Source organism: Dromiciops gliroides, chromosome 4 (genome assembly GCF_019393635.1).
Source record: "Dromiciops gliroides isolate mDroGli1 chromosome 4, mDroGli1.pri, whole genome shotgun sequence".
NCBI lineage: Eukaryota > Metazoa > Chordata > Mammalia > Microbiotheria > Microbiotheriidae > Dromiciops > Dromiciops gliroides.
In genome coordinates, this window is record NC_057864.1 from 254,239,677 (window position 1) to 254,253,768 (window position 14,092).

The window sequence follows — 14,092 nt, forward strand, 5'->3', positions numbered from 1 at the left end:
CGGGAGAGGAGAGAGAATTTAGAGCTGAAAACAAAATTGAATAAAATTGAAAAAAAGAATGGCTCTCATAAACTTGTTTACATAAAAAAATGCCAAAACCTTTCCCCCGCTGTAACATGGGTGATATGGGTATTCCCACCTAGAGGATCCCAGGTTACATATCTAGACAACTCCCCATATGTAACACCCTGGCCCCTGGTGCCTGAAGAGGTTAGCTATGTTACCTTTTATTTCTACCCCAGAATTCCCTGACACCCTTGAAGGGGGTTGGGGAAGTGTCTATACCCTCTGCAAATGGCTCTATCCCCCACCAATGGTATTCCCTCAGTTGTAGAGATTAGGCCCCTACAATCCCATTGAACCCTAGTTCCATTTCGACACTAACAGGTTAGCTTTTACACATAAATGTTTACTTCAGAAGGTATAATCACAAATATTCAGATATTATTCTACTATATGGGAAGCATAATCCTCCCCTCCCCCTCCTTGCACTACTTTAGTCTCTGGGGAGGACAAAGAGAATTAGGCTCAGTTCCATGATCAACTAGTATGGGTTACCCTCTTTAAAAAGGAAATGGAGTACGCTGGCATAACTTTTTTTTTTTTTTTTTGCAGGGCAATGAGGGCGAAGTGACTTGCCCAGGGTCACACAGCTAGTAAGTGTCAAGTGTCTGAGGGTGGATTTGAACTCAGGTCCTCCTGCATCCAGGGCTGGTGCTTTATCCACTGTGCCACCTAGCTGCCCCTGGCATAACTTTTTAAAATAAACTTGTCCTAGCTCTTAGTAATCACCTCATTTTCAAGGCCTCACAAAACTGGATTCTTTTCTGTTTATAACTCATTCTAAATTTTACCAAGAATAAAGACATGGTCCTAGTAGCATATCATCAGTCAGCACAGGCAAGTAAAGTCTAGGTTCAATGAATTGGGTCTACCTCTATCAGTTGCTGCCTTCATTCAGTTTGTCACCCTACACTCACCATATCGCCAGGGTTCATGCTAACACTCCATACCCAGGGCTTGATACCATGATCTCTTCACTGATATTTACCTTTGCTTTTAGTCTCAGACCCAAAAAGTCTACTGACACATCTGGTCAGTTAATTTGCTGCCTTCTGAGGATGCTGTCCTCTTTTCTGGTAAAGCTCATGAATGACTTTACTAGTAGGCATTCCAAGCTAATGAAGGGAGATAATTTGGGTAAGGAGGCCTTTCAGCCCCTTCACCGCTGAATAGTAGATACCTATTTCTACAAAAAAAAGTTGCCGTGATGACAGTCACCAAATCAGGGTTCCAGAGGACATAGAAACTTAATAATTGTTGAATGAACAAATAAACAAATGTCCTAACAACATGAGGATTCGCTTGGCCTACTTTGAAGAGATTATCCAACTCATGCTAATGTAAAGGGATGATCCAGAGTAGCAGATAATTCCGCAGTCATTTCTGTTTCTTTTTGGTGTGTGCCAAGTGGTCTTAGGACAGCCACAGATTTACATTCAATTCTGTTTTACTCAGTCTTAGATCAGCTACTTCTTTGCACACAGACATCAAAGGAAGCACTGGAATGGTGCAGAAGAGTTCAGTGTAAGGAACGTTAGACTTGTGGTGAGGAGACTTGAGTCTGATCCCCAGCACAGACACTGGAGAGCTATGCTACTCATTGTAAGTTACTTGACTAGGAATCAAATTTGGGTCTTTTACTCAAAGTTCTGAGCTTCTCCCAGCTTCAGTTTCCCCATGTAATAATAAAAAATCCTGTGTTACCTACCTCACAGCGTTGTTGTGAGGAAAAAGTTTTTGGAATCAAAGCACTATAGAAAGGCATTTCTGTGGGTCACCAGTCATCTCTGGGCCTGAATTTTCCTGTTTCTGAAATGAGGGGATCAGAATAGATGATCAACAAGAATTTATTAAGCCTGTACTATATGCCAGGCATTGAACTGGGAATATAAAGATATGGCCTCCCCTCAAGGAGCTTACATTTTAACAGGGAAGCAAGATCTCTGAGTTCTAAATATTCTTTGGTTCTATGATATGAGGTGGACAGAGCCAGACAACAGGAATGACACTCCTATGCACATACTTTCATGGTGGAGTGAGGATGGGTAATGAATTAGATTGGTGGGTTTTGGAGGTCAGTTTGTTCCTGAGTAGGGTGAGTGGGGACCTCTCCAGCCTCAGTCCCTGGGGGGAAGATCACAGTCGCATATGTCACAGGCTTAGAGCTGAAATGGACCTGGGGCTCTGATTCAGTCGGGGGAGGGGGAGGTGGTGGCTTTCCTGTTGGAGGACCTAGAGGGAGGTTGGTGTAGGTAGTGTTGTCTAAGGAGGGTGGGGTCTCCAGCTTGACATAAGGCACATTTGAAGTTTCTTCAGGCACGCTGGCATCCTGTAATGGCAGTAGACAGAGAGAAAAATTATACAGTTTTTCACCTATCCCACACGTGGGAGTGAAAGGGGATACCAAGACTGGATTAGTCTTGGAGATATAGCCAGGAGCACCTCATCCCTTTTGGTCAATCAAATTGCATGCTACCCCTTCTAGGCCTTGGGAAGTAGACAGGATATAATATTGGGGAGGGGTGTTGGTGCATAACAGCTGCCTGGGGGTGGGATTGAACCGGAACAGAGCAGATAATCATTGCCCAAGCCTGTGAATTTGGGTATGGTACTGGTGAGTCCTGCACACCAGGTCCTTTCTTCACTCTCCTAGCTCCTGGTTTCACTCAATGGTAGGGCCATAGGGAACACGTGGTGCTGTGGCTGCAGAGGGGCCTCTTACCAAGGCTGGTGCTTCACTGCTTTGGGATCGCCCACAAATGTCCAGCTTGCCCCCTGGCAGGACAGATAATTACACATTTTTCTCCTGGTCCTGGACTATGAACCCTTTCTTTCAGATCCACTCAAAATCCCTCAAACCCCAATCCCTTTACCCTCTATAAACTCCTTCCCCAAGCCTATATCACTGACCACCCCAATCCTTTTTTCCCAGCCCTTCCACAACCTTCCTCACATCTATCAATCCTTTTCCTTTAACCCCCCCTCATTCCCTCTTCCACCCCCCTCCTTCAACTTTACCTACTCTACTTGTTTTTGGTTTTTTGGTTTTTTTCTTTTTTGCAGGGCAATGAGGGTTAAGTGACTTGCCCAGGGTCACACAGCTAGTAAGTGTTAAGTGTTTGAGGCCGGATTTGAACTCAGGTACTCCTGAATCCAGGGCCAGTGCTTTATCCACTGCTACCTAGCTGCCCCACCTACTCCACTTGTTGACCAACCCTTAGTCCTATCACCACCCTCTCTCAAATTTTCTGCTCCCCACCCCTCCAAAAGTTCTGTACATCATAGAATGGGGGACATAAAGAAAAAAGCCCAGTTGGGCAGCTTTCTGATGATGGAGAGGAGCGAAGGCCCACCTAGAGGCCTGGTCTGTATTTGTCTGGGGAAGATAACTAATGAATTAGTAAGGTCAGAATGAAATAAAGATGGGCAGTCACTTACCCCTCTTTGCAGCTATCACAGCCAATACCACAGCAGCCACAAGTAGTAGGCTCAGGAGAAGCACAGAACCCCAGACCAAGGGAATGCTAAAGGACAAGAATATGGTGAGTTCAGCCTTTGAATCTAATGGTGGGAAGAGATGAACTGGGGTGGGTGTGGGGGGCTAGGGGAAGCCCTCCCTCTAATATCAGTGACTTCTGCAAGACAAAGACGATAGGGGAGTCTTTGGAGGGCTCTTAGTGGTAGCTTAGAACTCAACAAAGAGGTGGGTGAGAAGGAAGGTTGTACCTTGGGACATTCACAGAGTCTCCAGATTGAGGGGTTTTTGAGGCTTCTTATACTTTATAGCCCCTGTGTTCTTTTTAATCCAGTGACATTGGCCTTTGCCGTTTCTCAAACAAGAAGCTCCATCTCCTAACTCCTGGCATTTCCCCTGTCTTTTCCCCATGCTTGGAATACTCTTCTTCCTCATCTCAGCCTCTCAGCTCCCCTGGTTTCTGTCAAATCCCACCTAAAAGTCCAAAAGGAAGCCTTTCCTCACACCCCCACTCTTTAATTCTCATGTCTTCTTTCTGTTGGCTACCTACACTTTATCCTGTAGATAGCATTTTTGTACATAGTTGTTTGCATGTTGTGGATTCCTTGAGAATAGGGACTATCTTATGCCTTTCTTTGTATCCCCAACAATTAGTTCAGAATCTGGTACATAGTAGGTGCTTTATCAATGTTTCTTAGCTGAATTGTTGACTTCATCAACACTTCTTTGTATTCATTAGTCAACTGGGAGAAGGGCATCTGTCTCAGTCTGATCTACCAGATTTAGCCCCAGGAGAGAATGATGTCTCTTTTAAAAAAAATTTATTGGGTCTTTAGGGAACAAGGGACATGGTTACTGTATGACTCAGCCATTCCACATCTTCTACCATCCCATTGTTTTAGCAAGCTTTACTCCCTGGACACCAGCTCAGATTGGATAGTCTGGTCATTTCAAACCAGAAACAACCAAAATTGAACTCATTATCTTTCTATTCACCCAGCCACCACTTACTTTAAGTGCCCTCCCCGCCCCCCCCCCCCCATCATCTTTTGGCCCCTGGTCTTCCTGGCTGGAAGGCCAGTTCTTTTGTTTTTTTCTTGGGGCAATGAGAGTTAAGTGACTTGCCCAGGGTCACAGCTAGTAAGTGTCAAGTGTCTGAGGTCAGATTTAAACTCAGGTCCTCCTGAATCCAGGGTTGGTGCTTTATCCATTGCGCCACCTAGCTGCCCCTCCCCCATCATCTTTTGTTGAGACTATTGAAATTGTTAACAACCACCTCTCAAGAAAGAAAATAGTTGCAAGAAACAGACTTTTAAGTTTAATCTGCTTTATAACATTTTCTCCATTACTTTCTTAAGTCTAGACAACCAACAAAATGATAAATCAAGCCGTGATTTGTCACTTTTGCCAATTTCTGAGGCACAGATGCTCACACTGAAAACTTAACAGTTGGTTCTCTCTACAGCCTGTATGAGCTGGCTTCTGCACACCTCTGATTGTGATAGCCTCTTAATTGATCTCCCTCTTTTAAATCTCTCAACACTCTAATTCACCCTATATTTAGCTGCTAAAGTGATTTTTTTCTTAAGAGCAGATCCAACCATGTCCGTTCCCTACTCAATTAGCTCCAGTGGCTTATTAACTCTTGGCTATATGATAAAATATATATTTCACTTTTAAAGCCCTTCACAACCTTGTCCCCGCCTATCCTTCCAATCTCATTATACATTACTTATTGTATCTTACTGTAGTAGACAGCTAAGTGATACAATGGGAGAAGCAGGAAGACCTGAGGTCAAATCCAGCCTCAGACACTTACTAGCAGGTCCCTGGGCAAGTCATTTAACCTCTGCTTGCCTCAGTTTGCTCATCAGTAAAGTGGGGATTATAATAGCACCTACCTCACAGGGTTGTTGTGGTCAAATGTGATTATATTTATACAGTGCCTGGTACATGGTGGGTGGTTTTTATTATTATAATTCTAGTTGTTTGTCATCACCACCACCACCACCACCATCATCAATCACTCCCTTTTCCACACTCTACTGTTCAGCCCAATTGGCTTTCTCTGCTACTCAACACACTATTCCATCTCTATTCTCTCTGAACCGTTCTTTATATAGGATTTATATAGACTACACTCCTTTGCCTGGAGTGCATGCCTTCCTTTGCCTTTGCCTTACAGAATCCCTTCCTTCCTTCAGGATGCAGCTTAACCACCACCTTCTATAGGAAGACTTTCTTGATCTCTCTCCTGCACTCCCCCTGAAGTTAGTGCATTCTCTCCTTAACTACCTTATGTTTAACTATTTTGTATTAATTCTGTCCATAGAATAGACTCTAGACCCTGGTATAATGTAAGCTCCTTGAGGGTCTGGAGTGTCTCATTCTTTGTCTTTGCATTCCCAGAATCTAGCCTAGCACACAGTGGTACCTCCAGTCTTCTTGGTTGGGCTTCACGGAGCTGAAGCTCAGGCTGCTTGCAGTATATCCCACAGTAGCCAAAGTCAAGGTTTCTCCCAAATAGTCTTCTTTGTCTTCCTTATCCTTCCTTGACACTGAAGAGACACCCCCCCCCCAAAAAAAGAGGGGAACTTGGTTAGCTAGTTAGAAACATCCATTGAATATATGAGGACCCTACAACCTGAACAGGTCTGGGGGGGCCAATGGTGGGGAAATGGGGAGGTAGTGAGGTAGGGAATTCAGAATTAAGGAAATAGTAAGGTTTAAGGTCGGAAGGTACAGAACTATAACTAGCAAATCTTGTGCCTTAGGTGAGATGTATAAAACATTCTCAGTCGGACTTTTAAAGACAAATTCAATTGAGTCGGTAGGAGGAGATGCTGGTATATAAGCCTCCATAGGCTGCTGGGGATTCCTCATGCTACTGGAGAGGACAGGATAGGAATGGAGGTGATGGACAGGGTTGGGCTGTGGTGGAGCTGAAATTCAAAATCTGAGGTATTCCTAATTGAGGCAATTACTCTGTTAATGAAATGCTAGGCTCAGTTGATTTAGCTGCTGTTGGTGGACTGCAAAAGGATATCTAAATACTCTAAATTATCATGCCCTGGGACAAAGCTCCAGTTGCCTTATCCCAGGTATGACTATGAGAAAATGGAGATGATAAGGACAGAGGTGGGCAGGTAGAAAGATGGTAAATTCAGAGGTGGGGAAGCTGGATAAGAAGATGAGGATAGCTTGAGCAGGGCTGAATTATCACATGGTTGGCAGTGTGTCCAGTGAGAACAAAAAGCCTATGAAAAATATTATCATTTAAAATTTTGTTGAATGAAAACTGCAGCTAAGGCCTGTTATTGACTATAACAAAGCTCTTTTATTGAGTGTGTGTGTGCGTATAGGAGGGAGAGAGGAGGTGGTCCAGATCTGTGATTTCAATAGGATCCTTAATGCCTAAGAAGAAAATTTTTTCTACCCATAAAGATCAGCAAACATTCTGTAACCTGTGGATTTAGGGGCAATTCTGTATATATACATATATGCATATCTATACAGGAATTCATGTATGTACACATATATAGTATACAAATACACACAATATAGGGTATATGTGTATATCTACTCTATACATGCACATACATATATAAATATGCACACATATACATATGTGTATATACACAGTGCACATGTATACCTATTTGCACACATATATGCATGTATACATATATATATATACCTACATTAGTAAAAGCAGTTGCCTGACTGGGAATCCTATATATTGATAGAGTCATAAGTCTGGACACTTGACACCAGCACATGCACACACATTCGTCAGATAAAACAGATTTAGATTTTGTACTAGGCTTGTAATTTCATGGTATAGGAAACTCTGGGTCAGGAACCCCCTTCCACTGATGGAGATCTGCAACTGCCTACAACTTAGAGCCTTAAAGACTTACCTGGGACACTGAGAGGTAAGTGACTTTTCCAGAGTTACACAGTGAGGATGTGTTCAAGGTGGGGCTTGAAAACAATTCTTTTAACTTTGAGCCTAGCTCTTTATTCATTATGTCATGCTAATTTTGCATGTATATGTGGATCAGTGAACTTAAATATCACTTAGATATACAGATACATCACATAAAAGATAGACACAATACCCAAAGAATTTAAAAATACATCAATCAAGTCTCTATTCCACATGTTGGAATCTAATTGAGGCTACCTTGGGCTGCTCTTCGCCTTATTCCCAATCCCTCTTCCCCCACCCCCACCCCATAGAAGTTCAACCTGAATTGTTAGTGAAGTAAGAAAAGTGTGGTTTTAGGAGTCAGATCAAACTTCAACTTTGAGACCTACTGTGTGCCTCAGTTTTCTTATCTGTAAAATAAGGAGTTGAAATTTGAGCTCTAAATCTATGATGATCCTCATTATAATATTGCCATCTCTTTTTCTGGAGTCAGAAAAGAGACTGTGAGCTCTGGTGGGGGAAGGAAGCAGTGTCCTCAACAGACTGAGGCACAAAACCCTAGAATATTAAGGAAGAGGGATGGATAAGGCAAGAATGGAAAGTAGTCAAATTTATGACAATGAAATCGTAGAATGCTCAAATTTTAAGAAATCTTAGATGTCACCTAAACCTAACTTCCTTATTTTACAGATAAAAAAACAATATTCAGAGAAAGGAAAATGGTTTGTTCTCCCAAGTCCCTACATCATACGAACAGTTTTATGGGGTGGTCATGTTCATTTTAGGGGCAGCTAAATGGCCTTCTAGCTCAGAGCACTGGACCTGGAGCCAGGAAGACCTGAATTCAAATATGACTTTAGATACTTACTAGATGTGTGACCCTGAGCAAGTCACTTAACCTCTGTTTGCCTTAATCCACTGAAGAAGAAAATGGTGAAACATTCTAGTATCCTTGCCAAGAAAATCCCAGGGACAGTATGGTCCCTGGAGTCATGAAGAGTTGGGCACAACTGAACAACATGTTTATTTCATTTCTAAGAAGTTTTTAAAAATACAAGAATCCTCTCCCATGCCCATGGCATAAATTCTGGAAACCCCTGTGACCATAACCAGTCTATCTATGTACCAAATTCTACAGAGAAGATGCCCACTTTCTCTCCAACCTTCCTCTTCAACAATATCTCAGTTCTTAGAATGATAAATTGAGAGCTGTAAGACACCTCAAAGGCTAAGCACTAGTTGAATCTTTTCATTTTACCCTTGAGGAAACTGAGGTCTAGCATGGTTAAGGAGACATAAGAATTTGAATCCAGGTCCTGTGCCTCTCGAACCATTGCCATTTCCAATGGAACGCACTGTCTTTTGGGGGTCTTAGCCTTAAGTAGATGCTAGTGATCTCTCTTCCCTTTTAGCAAAGAGGGCTCAGAGCAGCAAATAAGATTTGAAAAACTTACAAAAACAATAATATAAACTGAATATATTCTAATACCCCTCCCCTTCTAATCCTAAAGTTTCAACCACCTTGTCTCTTGATCTCCACCCTTAGGGTTCCCAAACCCATAATCCTAGCCCTTTTCCCCAGGATACTGAATTCTATTCATCTTCAGTCCTATGAAATATACCACATTTGTCTCCACTCTACACTGCCCCTCCCCCTGAGAATGGAGGGCACACTAAATGTACCCAACAGCAGCCTAACCTCCAGACCCCACCCACCTAGTTCTTGATCCAACCTGATTCCACCATAAAAATATGTGTGATTTCAATATTTCCTGTCTATATGCAGGACACTTCTTTATTGTTGTTAAATTGTTTCAGTCATGTCCAACTCTTCATGACTCCATTTAGGCTTTTCTCAGCAGAGATACTGGAATGATTTGCCATTTCATTCTCCAGTTCATTTTACAGATGAGGAAACTGAGGCAAAGTTAAGTGACTTGCCCAGGGTCACACAGCTAGTAAGTGTCTGAGGCCAGATTTGAACTAGTCTTCCTGATTCCACGTCCAGTGGAATCCACTCTTCACCATTTGGCTGCCTCAAGGACAATTTACTGAGGATTTGCCAATTCAGCATTTTTTTCAGATTCTGAATTCATCATGACCTTTATGTACACATAGATCCTACACAAATACACACAAATTCATTTCTAAAAGATGAAGTTGTACATTTTAAAGAAAAAAAAACAATTAAAACTAGCACTTCAAACTTGGCCCTAGAGATGAGTTGGGAAAATTTATATCCCTCCTTTCTTTGCACAGGTGGGGGACTACAGGTATGGACTACTGAAAATACTGTCAGACATGGTTGATGTGGTGGTTGGTTTTGCTGAATTGTGTTATTTATCTTTATTTTTCTTTGCCATATGGAAAGACTCCCTGGCTAGCAGTGGGGATAGGAATATAATCAGAGGGGAAGGGGATGTGAAAACAAAAGATATAAAGTGAGGTCCAGTCTTTATCCCCTGATATTAATAAAAATTAAAGAACCTATGGTTTCATTGGCATTGGGAACTTCCTTCCTCTATCAGTGCAGGTAAAGGAACTAAGTCACTTAAGCTCTATTTGCCTCAGTTTCTCAACTATAAAATGATGATATTTCCAGCACCTTACTCTCTGAGTCGTTGTGAAGATCATCTGGGATAATATTTGTCAAACACTTTGCATAGCACTTAGCCCACAGTAGGCACTATATAAATATTTGTTCTTTTCCCTTATAGTTTCATAGAGGTGCCTAGAACACACAGAAATGGGGACCAGCGATACATACATAAGGCTCCCTTTGGGTAGCATATTGACTTAGTCTTAAAATTCAATATTATGTATTTTGATTGTATTTTGATTCATTTTCTTAAATATTTTCCATTTACATTTTAAAGTGGTTTGCATAGCACCCTTGCAGCCAGCATGTTTGCTACCTCTGACCTAGAGCACTGAGAGTTGATTTGCCCAGGGTCACTCAGTAAGCATGTGTCAGAGGCGAGCCTTGAACCCAGCTCTTCCTGGGTTCAAGGGCAATTCTCTGTCAACTACACTAGGCCACCTAAGATTAAAAGAAGATGAAATGGGGCAGCTAGGTGGCGCAGTGGATAAAGCACCGGCCCTGGATTCAGGACGACCTGAGTTCAAATCCGGCCTCAGACACTTAACACTTACTAGCTGTGTGACCCTGGGCAAGTCACTTAATCCCAATTGCCTCACCAAAACAAAGCAAAATAATAATAAAAAAAGATTAAATGAGGGTCTCAGAATCAAGGCTTAGAAGGGACCTCAGAGGTCACCTAACCCAACTCTATTTTGTAGATAAGAAAACTGAGGCCTAGAAAAGTAAAATGACTTTCAAGGTCACCAAGCAGTAAATAGCAGAGTAAGGATTTAAAGCCAGGCCATCTCACTCCAGAGCAGGTGCTCAGTATACTATATAATGCTGCTTTTTAAAAAGAATTACTGAATTTAAAAAGAAAAATTGTGCTATGTTGAAAATTTTGACCGAATAGAGGAAGGATGTGAAGGGGGGTTGGGTTTGAGGGGAGAGGCTGGGGAGGAGAGCCCATTTTCTTGTGTTCAGATGACTGGGAACCCAGCTAAAAGTCAGGAATGGTAGGGCCCTCGTCAGGAGACAGACAACTTATCTTGGCCTCACCATCCAAAGCAGCTTCCTCCCCATAGAGAGACAGGAAAGGATATTAATGTCATCTTCCTGTGGCTCGCTCTTGGAAGGCACCCTCAGAGAGGGACTTTGCTGGGATTCAAGAGTCCTGGTTACTGAACTAAAGGTTTCTCCCCAATACTCACCTGCAGGGGATACTTTCAGAATGAACGTGTGCAGAATCTGGAGCCCTGTGGTTGTCTCCACCATACAGCCGTATTTGCCAGCATCCTCCAGCTGCACTTCATCTATCACCACTTCTAGTAAACCTTCTCCCAGGTCAGTGAGGTGGGCCTTTTCACTGCCTGGGGTTCTCCTGTCCACGACTGAGGTGACAAGGGGTTGGCACCCTGTGGTCAAGAATTGACACCACACTTTTCGGGCCCGGACATCCTCTAGGGCATAGTGACACTTCAGGGAGATTGGCTCTCCAGCTGTGGCATTTATGACTTTGGGAACACCTTCAGCAATACAACCTGGGGAAGAAAGAGAAGGCATGGTGTGGCAGGTGGTGCATGTGTAGCTGGTACCCACAGTCACGATGGTAATAGGGGAATACAATATTGGTCTATCCTCCCTTCTTAAGGAGGTTGAATGGATCACAGACTATGATTGGAAGGGACATTAGAGATATCTAATGCAGGAGTTATGTGTTGTGTGTGAGAGATCCATTCTTAGAATAGTGTTTTTAAATGCATAAAATAAAATATAGAGGATTACAAAGGAAAACAATTATATTAAAATGAAGAGATAATTTTCCCCATCTAACTTCATGGTTCCCCTGAAATCTGCTTCAAGGGCCCCATATTAAGAACCCCTGATCTAAGGAGATAAAAGGGAACAGAGGGCTTCCTATAGCCTCAGTGTCAAACAGTCCCAAGGGGGTATCTCAGTGCCCAGGACCTAGAAGGTACCCCTTCCATTGAGAGAATTATCAGTCTTCTTTGGGACTTACCTGTCATACCCAGGAGAAAGAGTAAGAGTGGGGTGAAGCCCATAGTGGGACAGGCTGGAAGCTCTGCCGTCCAGGGAACACCACAGCTCAGAGACTCAGTCCAGGGAATGATAAAGGGCCCTCCCAGATGCAGGAAATGCTTCCTCAGGGTGCAGTCACATGGGTCTCCCAGTGACCAAAGTAAGGGCAGCTCAGTAGACTATAGCAAAGAGAAGAGGCAAGAGGCTGATAGGCATTTCCATCGACTTGAAATGGGGGCAGGAGTGGAGAAGGTGCCATATCAGTTTGCTAACTCTCATCAATTCTACTCCCACATCATTTCTGAGACTATACTAGTTCAGGCCTTCATCACCTCCTACCTGGACTCTTGTAATAGCCTCCCTTTTTTCTCCACTTCTAGCATTGCCAGGCCATCTTGTCAAATTGATATTCCTAAAGCACAAGTCTGACCATGTTGCTCCCCTACTCAAGAAGCCCCCAGTGGCTCCCTATTGTTTCTAAGATCAAATACAAACTTCCATCTGGCATTTAAAGCCCTTCACAATCTAGCTCCAGTCTACCTTTCTTGGTTCATTGTACATTACTCTCCTTCATTCCATATTCTAGCCATGTTGACCCAATTGCTTTTCCTATACTGTATCACATTTCATTTCCCGCCTTGGTGACTTTTCACATTCTATGGCAAGAATGATGTCTTTCCTCACCTCCACCTCTTGGAGCTGTTATCACCCTTCAAAATTCTGCTCAAATTCCACCCACTCTATGAGGTGTTCTTGATTTCCACGGTTATTATCAACTCTCAAATCCCATCTTGTAATTACTTATCAATGTACATGTTGTAGCATTCCCTCCCCTGCCCATCCCACCAAACCTGCAGTGAAATGGAAGCTTCTTTGAGAACTCCAGACTACCTTGCTTCTGTCTTTGTACCTCCAGTGCCCTGCACGGTCATTGGAGCATAGTATATAATCAATAAATTCTCTTTGCTTGGTTGAGGATTCTTCTAAGTACAGAACTTTTTGATATGATGAAAAAATCCTAAAATAAAAGAGTTAAGACTCTCAGAAATCATCTAATACAACCCCTCCTTCAGTTCCATGCCCCCTTTCCTCCCCCTCTCCCCACCTCAGAGAAAGGAAAGGTCTGAATCAAAGTTGGTCCTTTTAGCTACTTCAGTAAACTGGTGGCAAAGCTGGGATGAGAACCCAGGTCTTCTGACCCTTCCATTCCCCTTTTAGTATTCTTTCCACTATTGCCAAAGAGATGGGACATGGGGACTTTGGGAAATCCTAGCACACTATAGAGCTGGGTTCTGGCCAAGTAAATGAAGAGATTTGTGGCAACTTAAGAATAGAGGATGAAGGTCTTAAGACCATAGACTTCTAGAATATCAGTGCTCAGAGATACCTTCGGGGCCATGTCTAATCTCTTCATATTACAAAAGATGAAACTTTGACAAGGATGGGGATATCACTTGTTCCTCATCACAGAAACTAATTAGAGTCAGCTAAGTGGTAGAGCTCCAGACCTCGAGTTAGGAAGGCTTGAGTTCAAAATGTGACCTCAGATATCTAGTACTATCAGTTGTTATTATTGCTCAGTTGTATTAGACTCTTCATGACTCTATTTGAGACTTTTTTGGCAAAGATACTGGAATGATTTGCCATTTCCTTCTCTAGCTCATTTAACAGATGAGGAAACTGAGGCAAGAAGGGTTAAGTGACTTGTTGAAGGTCACATAGGTAGTAAATGCTAACTGCTTTACATATGATTTCATTTGATTCTCACAAAATCCTAAGGAGGTAGGTGCTATTATTAGCCTTATTTTAAATGTGACTATGAAGAAACAGGCAGACAGAGGTTAAGTGACTTGGCCAGGGTCATACAGTTAATAACTATAGTAAATTAGGCTGGATTTAATTTTGAGGGGCAATGAGGGTTAAGTGACTTGCCCGGGGGGGCGGGGAAGCTAGGTGGCACAGTGGATAGAGCACCGGCCCTGGATTCAGAAGGACCTGAGTT

At 42.7% G+C, this 14,092-nt stretch overlaps 1 protein-coding gene across 1 annotated transcript; it reads right to left on the reverse strand.

The window, feature by feature from the left end:
• Window positions 1-1,991: 1,991 nt before the first annotated feature.
• Window positions 1,992-12,140, reverse strand: TREML1 (triggering receptor expressed on myeloid cells like 1). The gene is made up of 6 exons (XM_043964097.1): window positions 12,071-12,140; window positions 11,262-11,591; window positions 5,973-6,096; window positions 3,502-3,587; window positions 2,786-2,838; window positions 1,992-2,392 (listed from the first exon to the last, which is right to left on the reverse strand). The coding sequence occupies exons 1-6, from the start codon at window positions 12,111-12,113 to the stop codon at window positions 2,117-2,119; spliced, it is 912 nt and encodes a 303-aa protein (XP_043820032.1). The 5' UTR covers window positions 12,114-12,140; the 3' UTR covers window positions 1,992-2,116.
• Window positions 12,141-14,092: the final 1,952 nt, after the last annotated feature.

Bases quoted from the DNA above. Each gene is read 5' to 3' on its own strand.
- TREML1 (XM_043964097.1), bottom strand. From the start codon at position 12,113: ATGGGCTTCACCCCACTCTTACTCTTTCTCCTGGGTATGACAG. The intron at 3,588-5,972 runs GTACCACTGTGT...CTTGTCCTTTAG, and splicing joins CCCAACCAAGAAGACTGGAG to CATTCCCTTGGTCTGGGGTT. The intron at 2,839-3,501 runs GTAAGTGACTGC...CTGTCCTGCCAG, and splicing joins TGTGATAGCTGCAAAGAGGG to GGGGCAAGCTGGACATTTGT.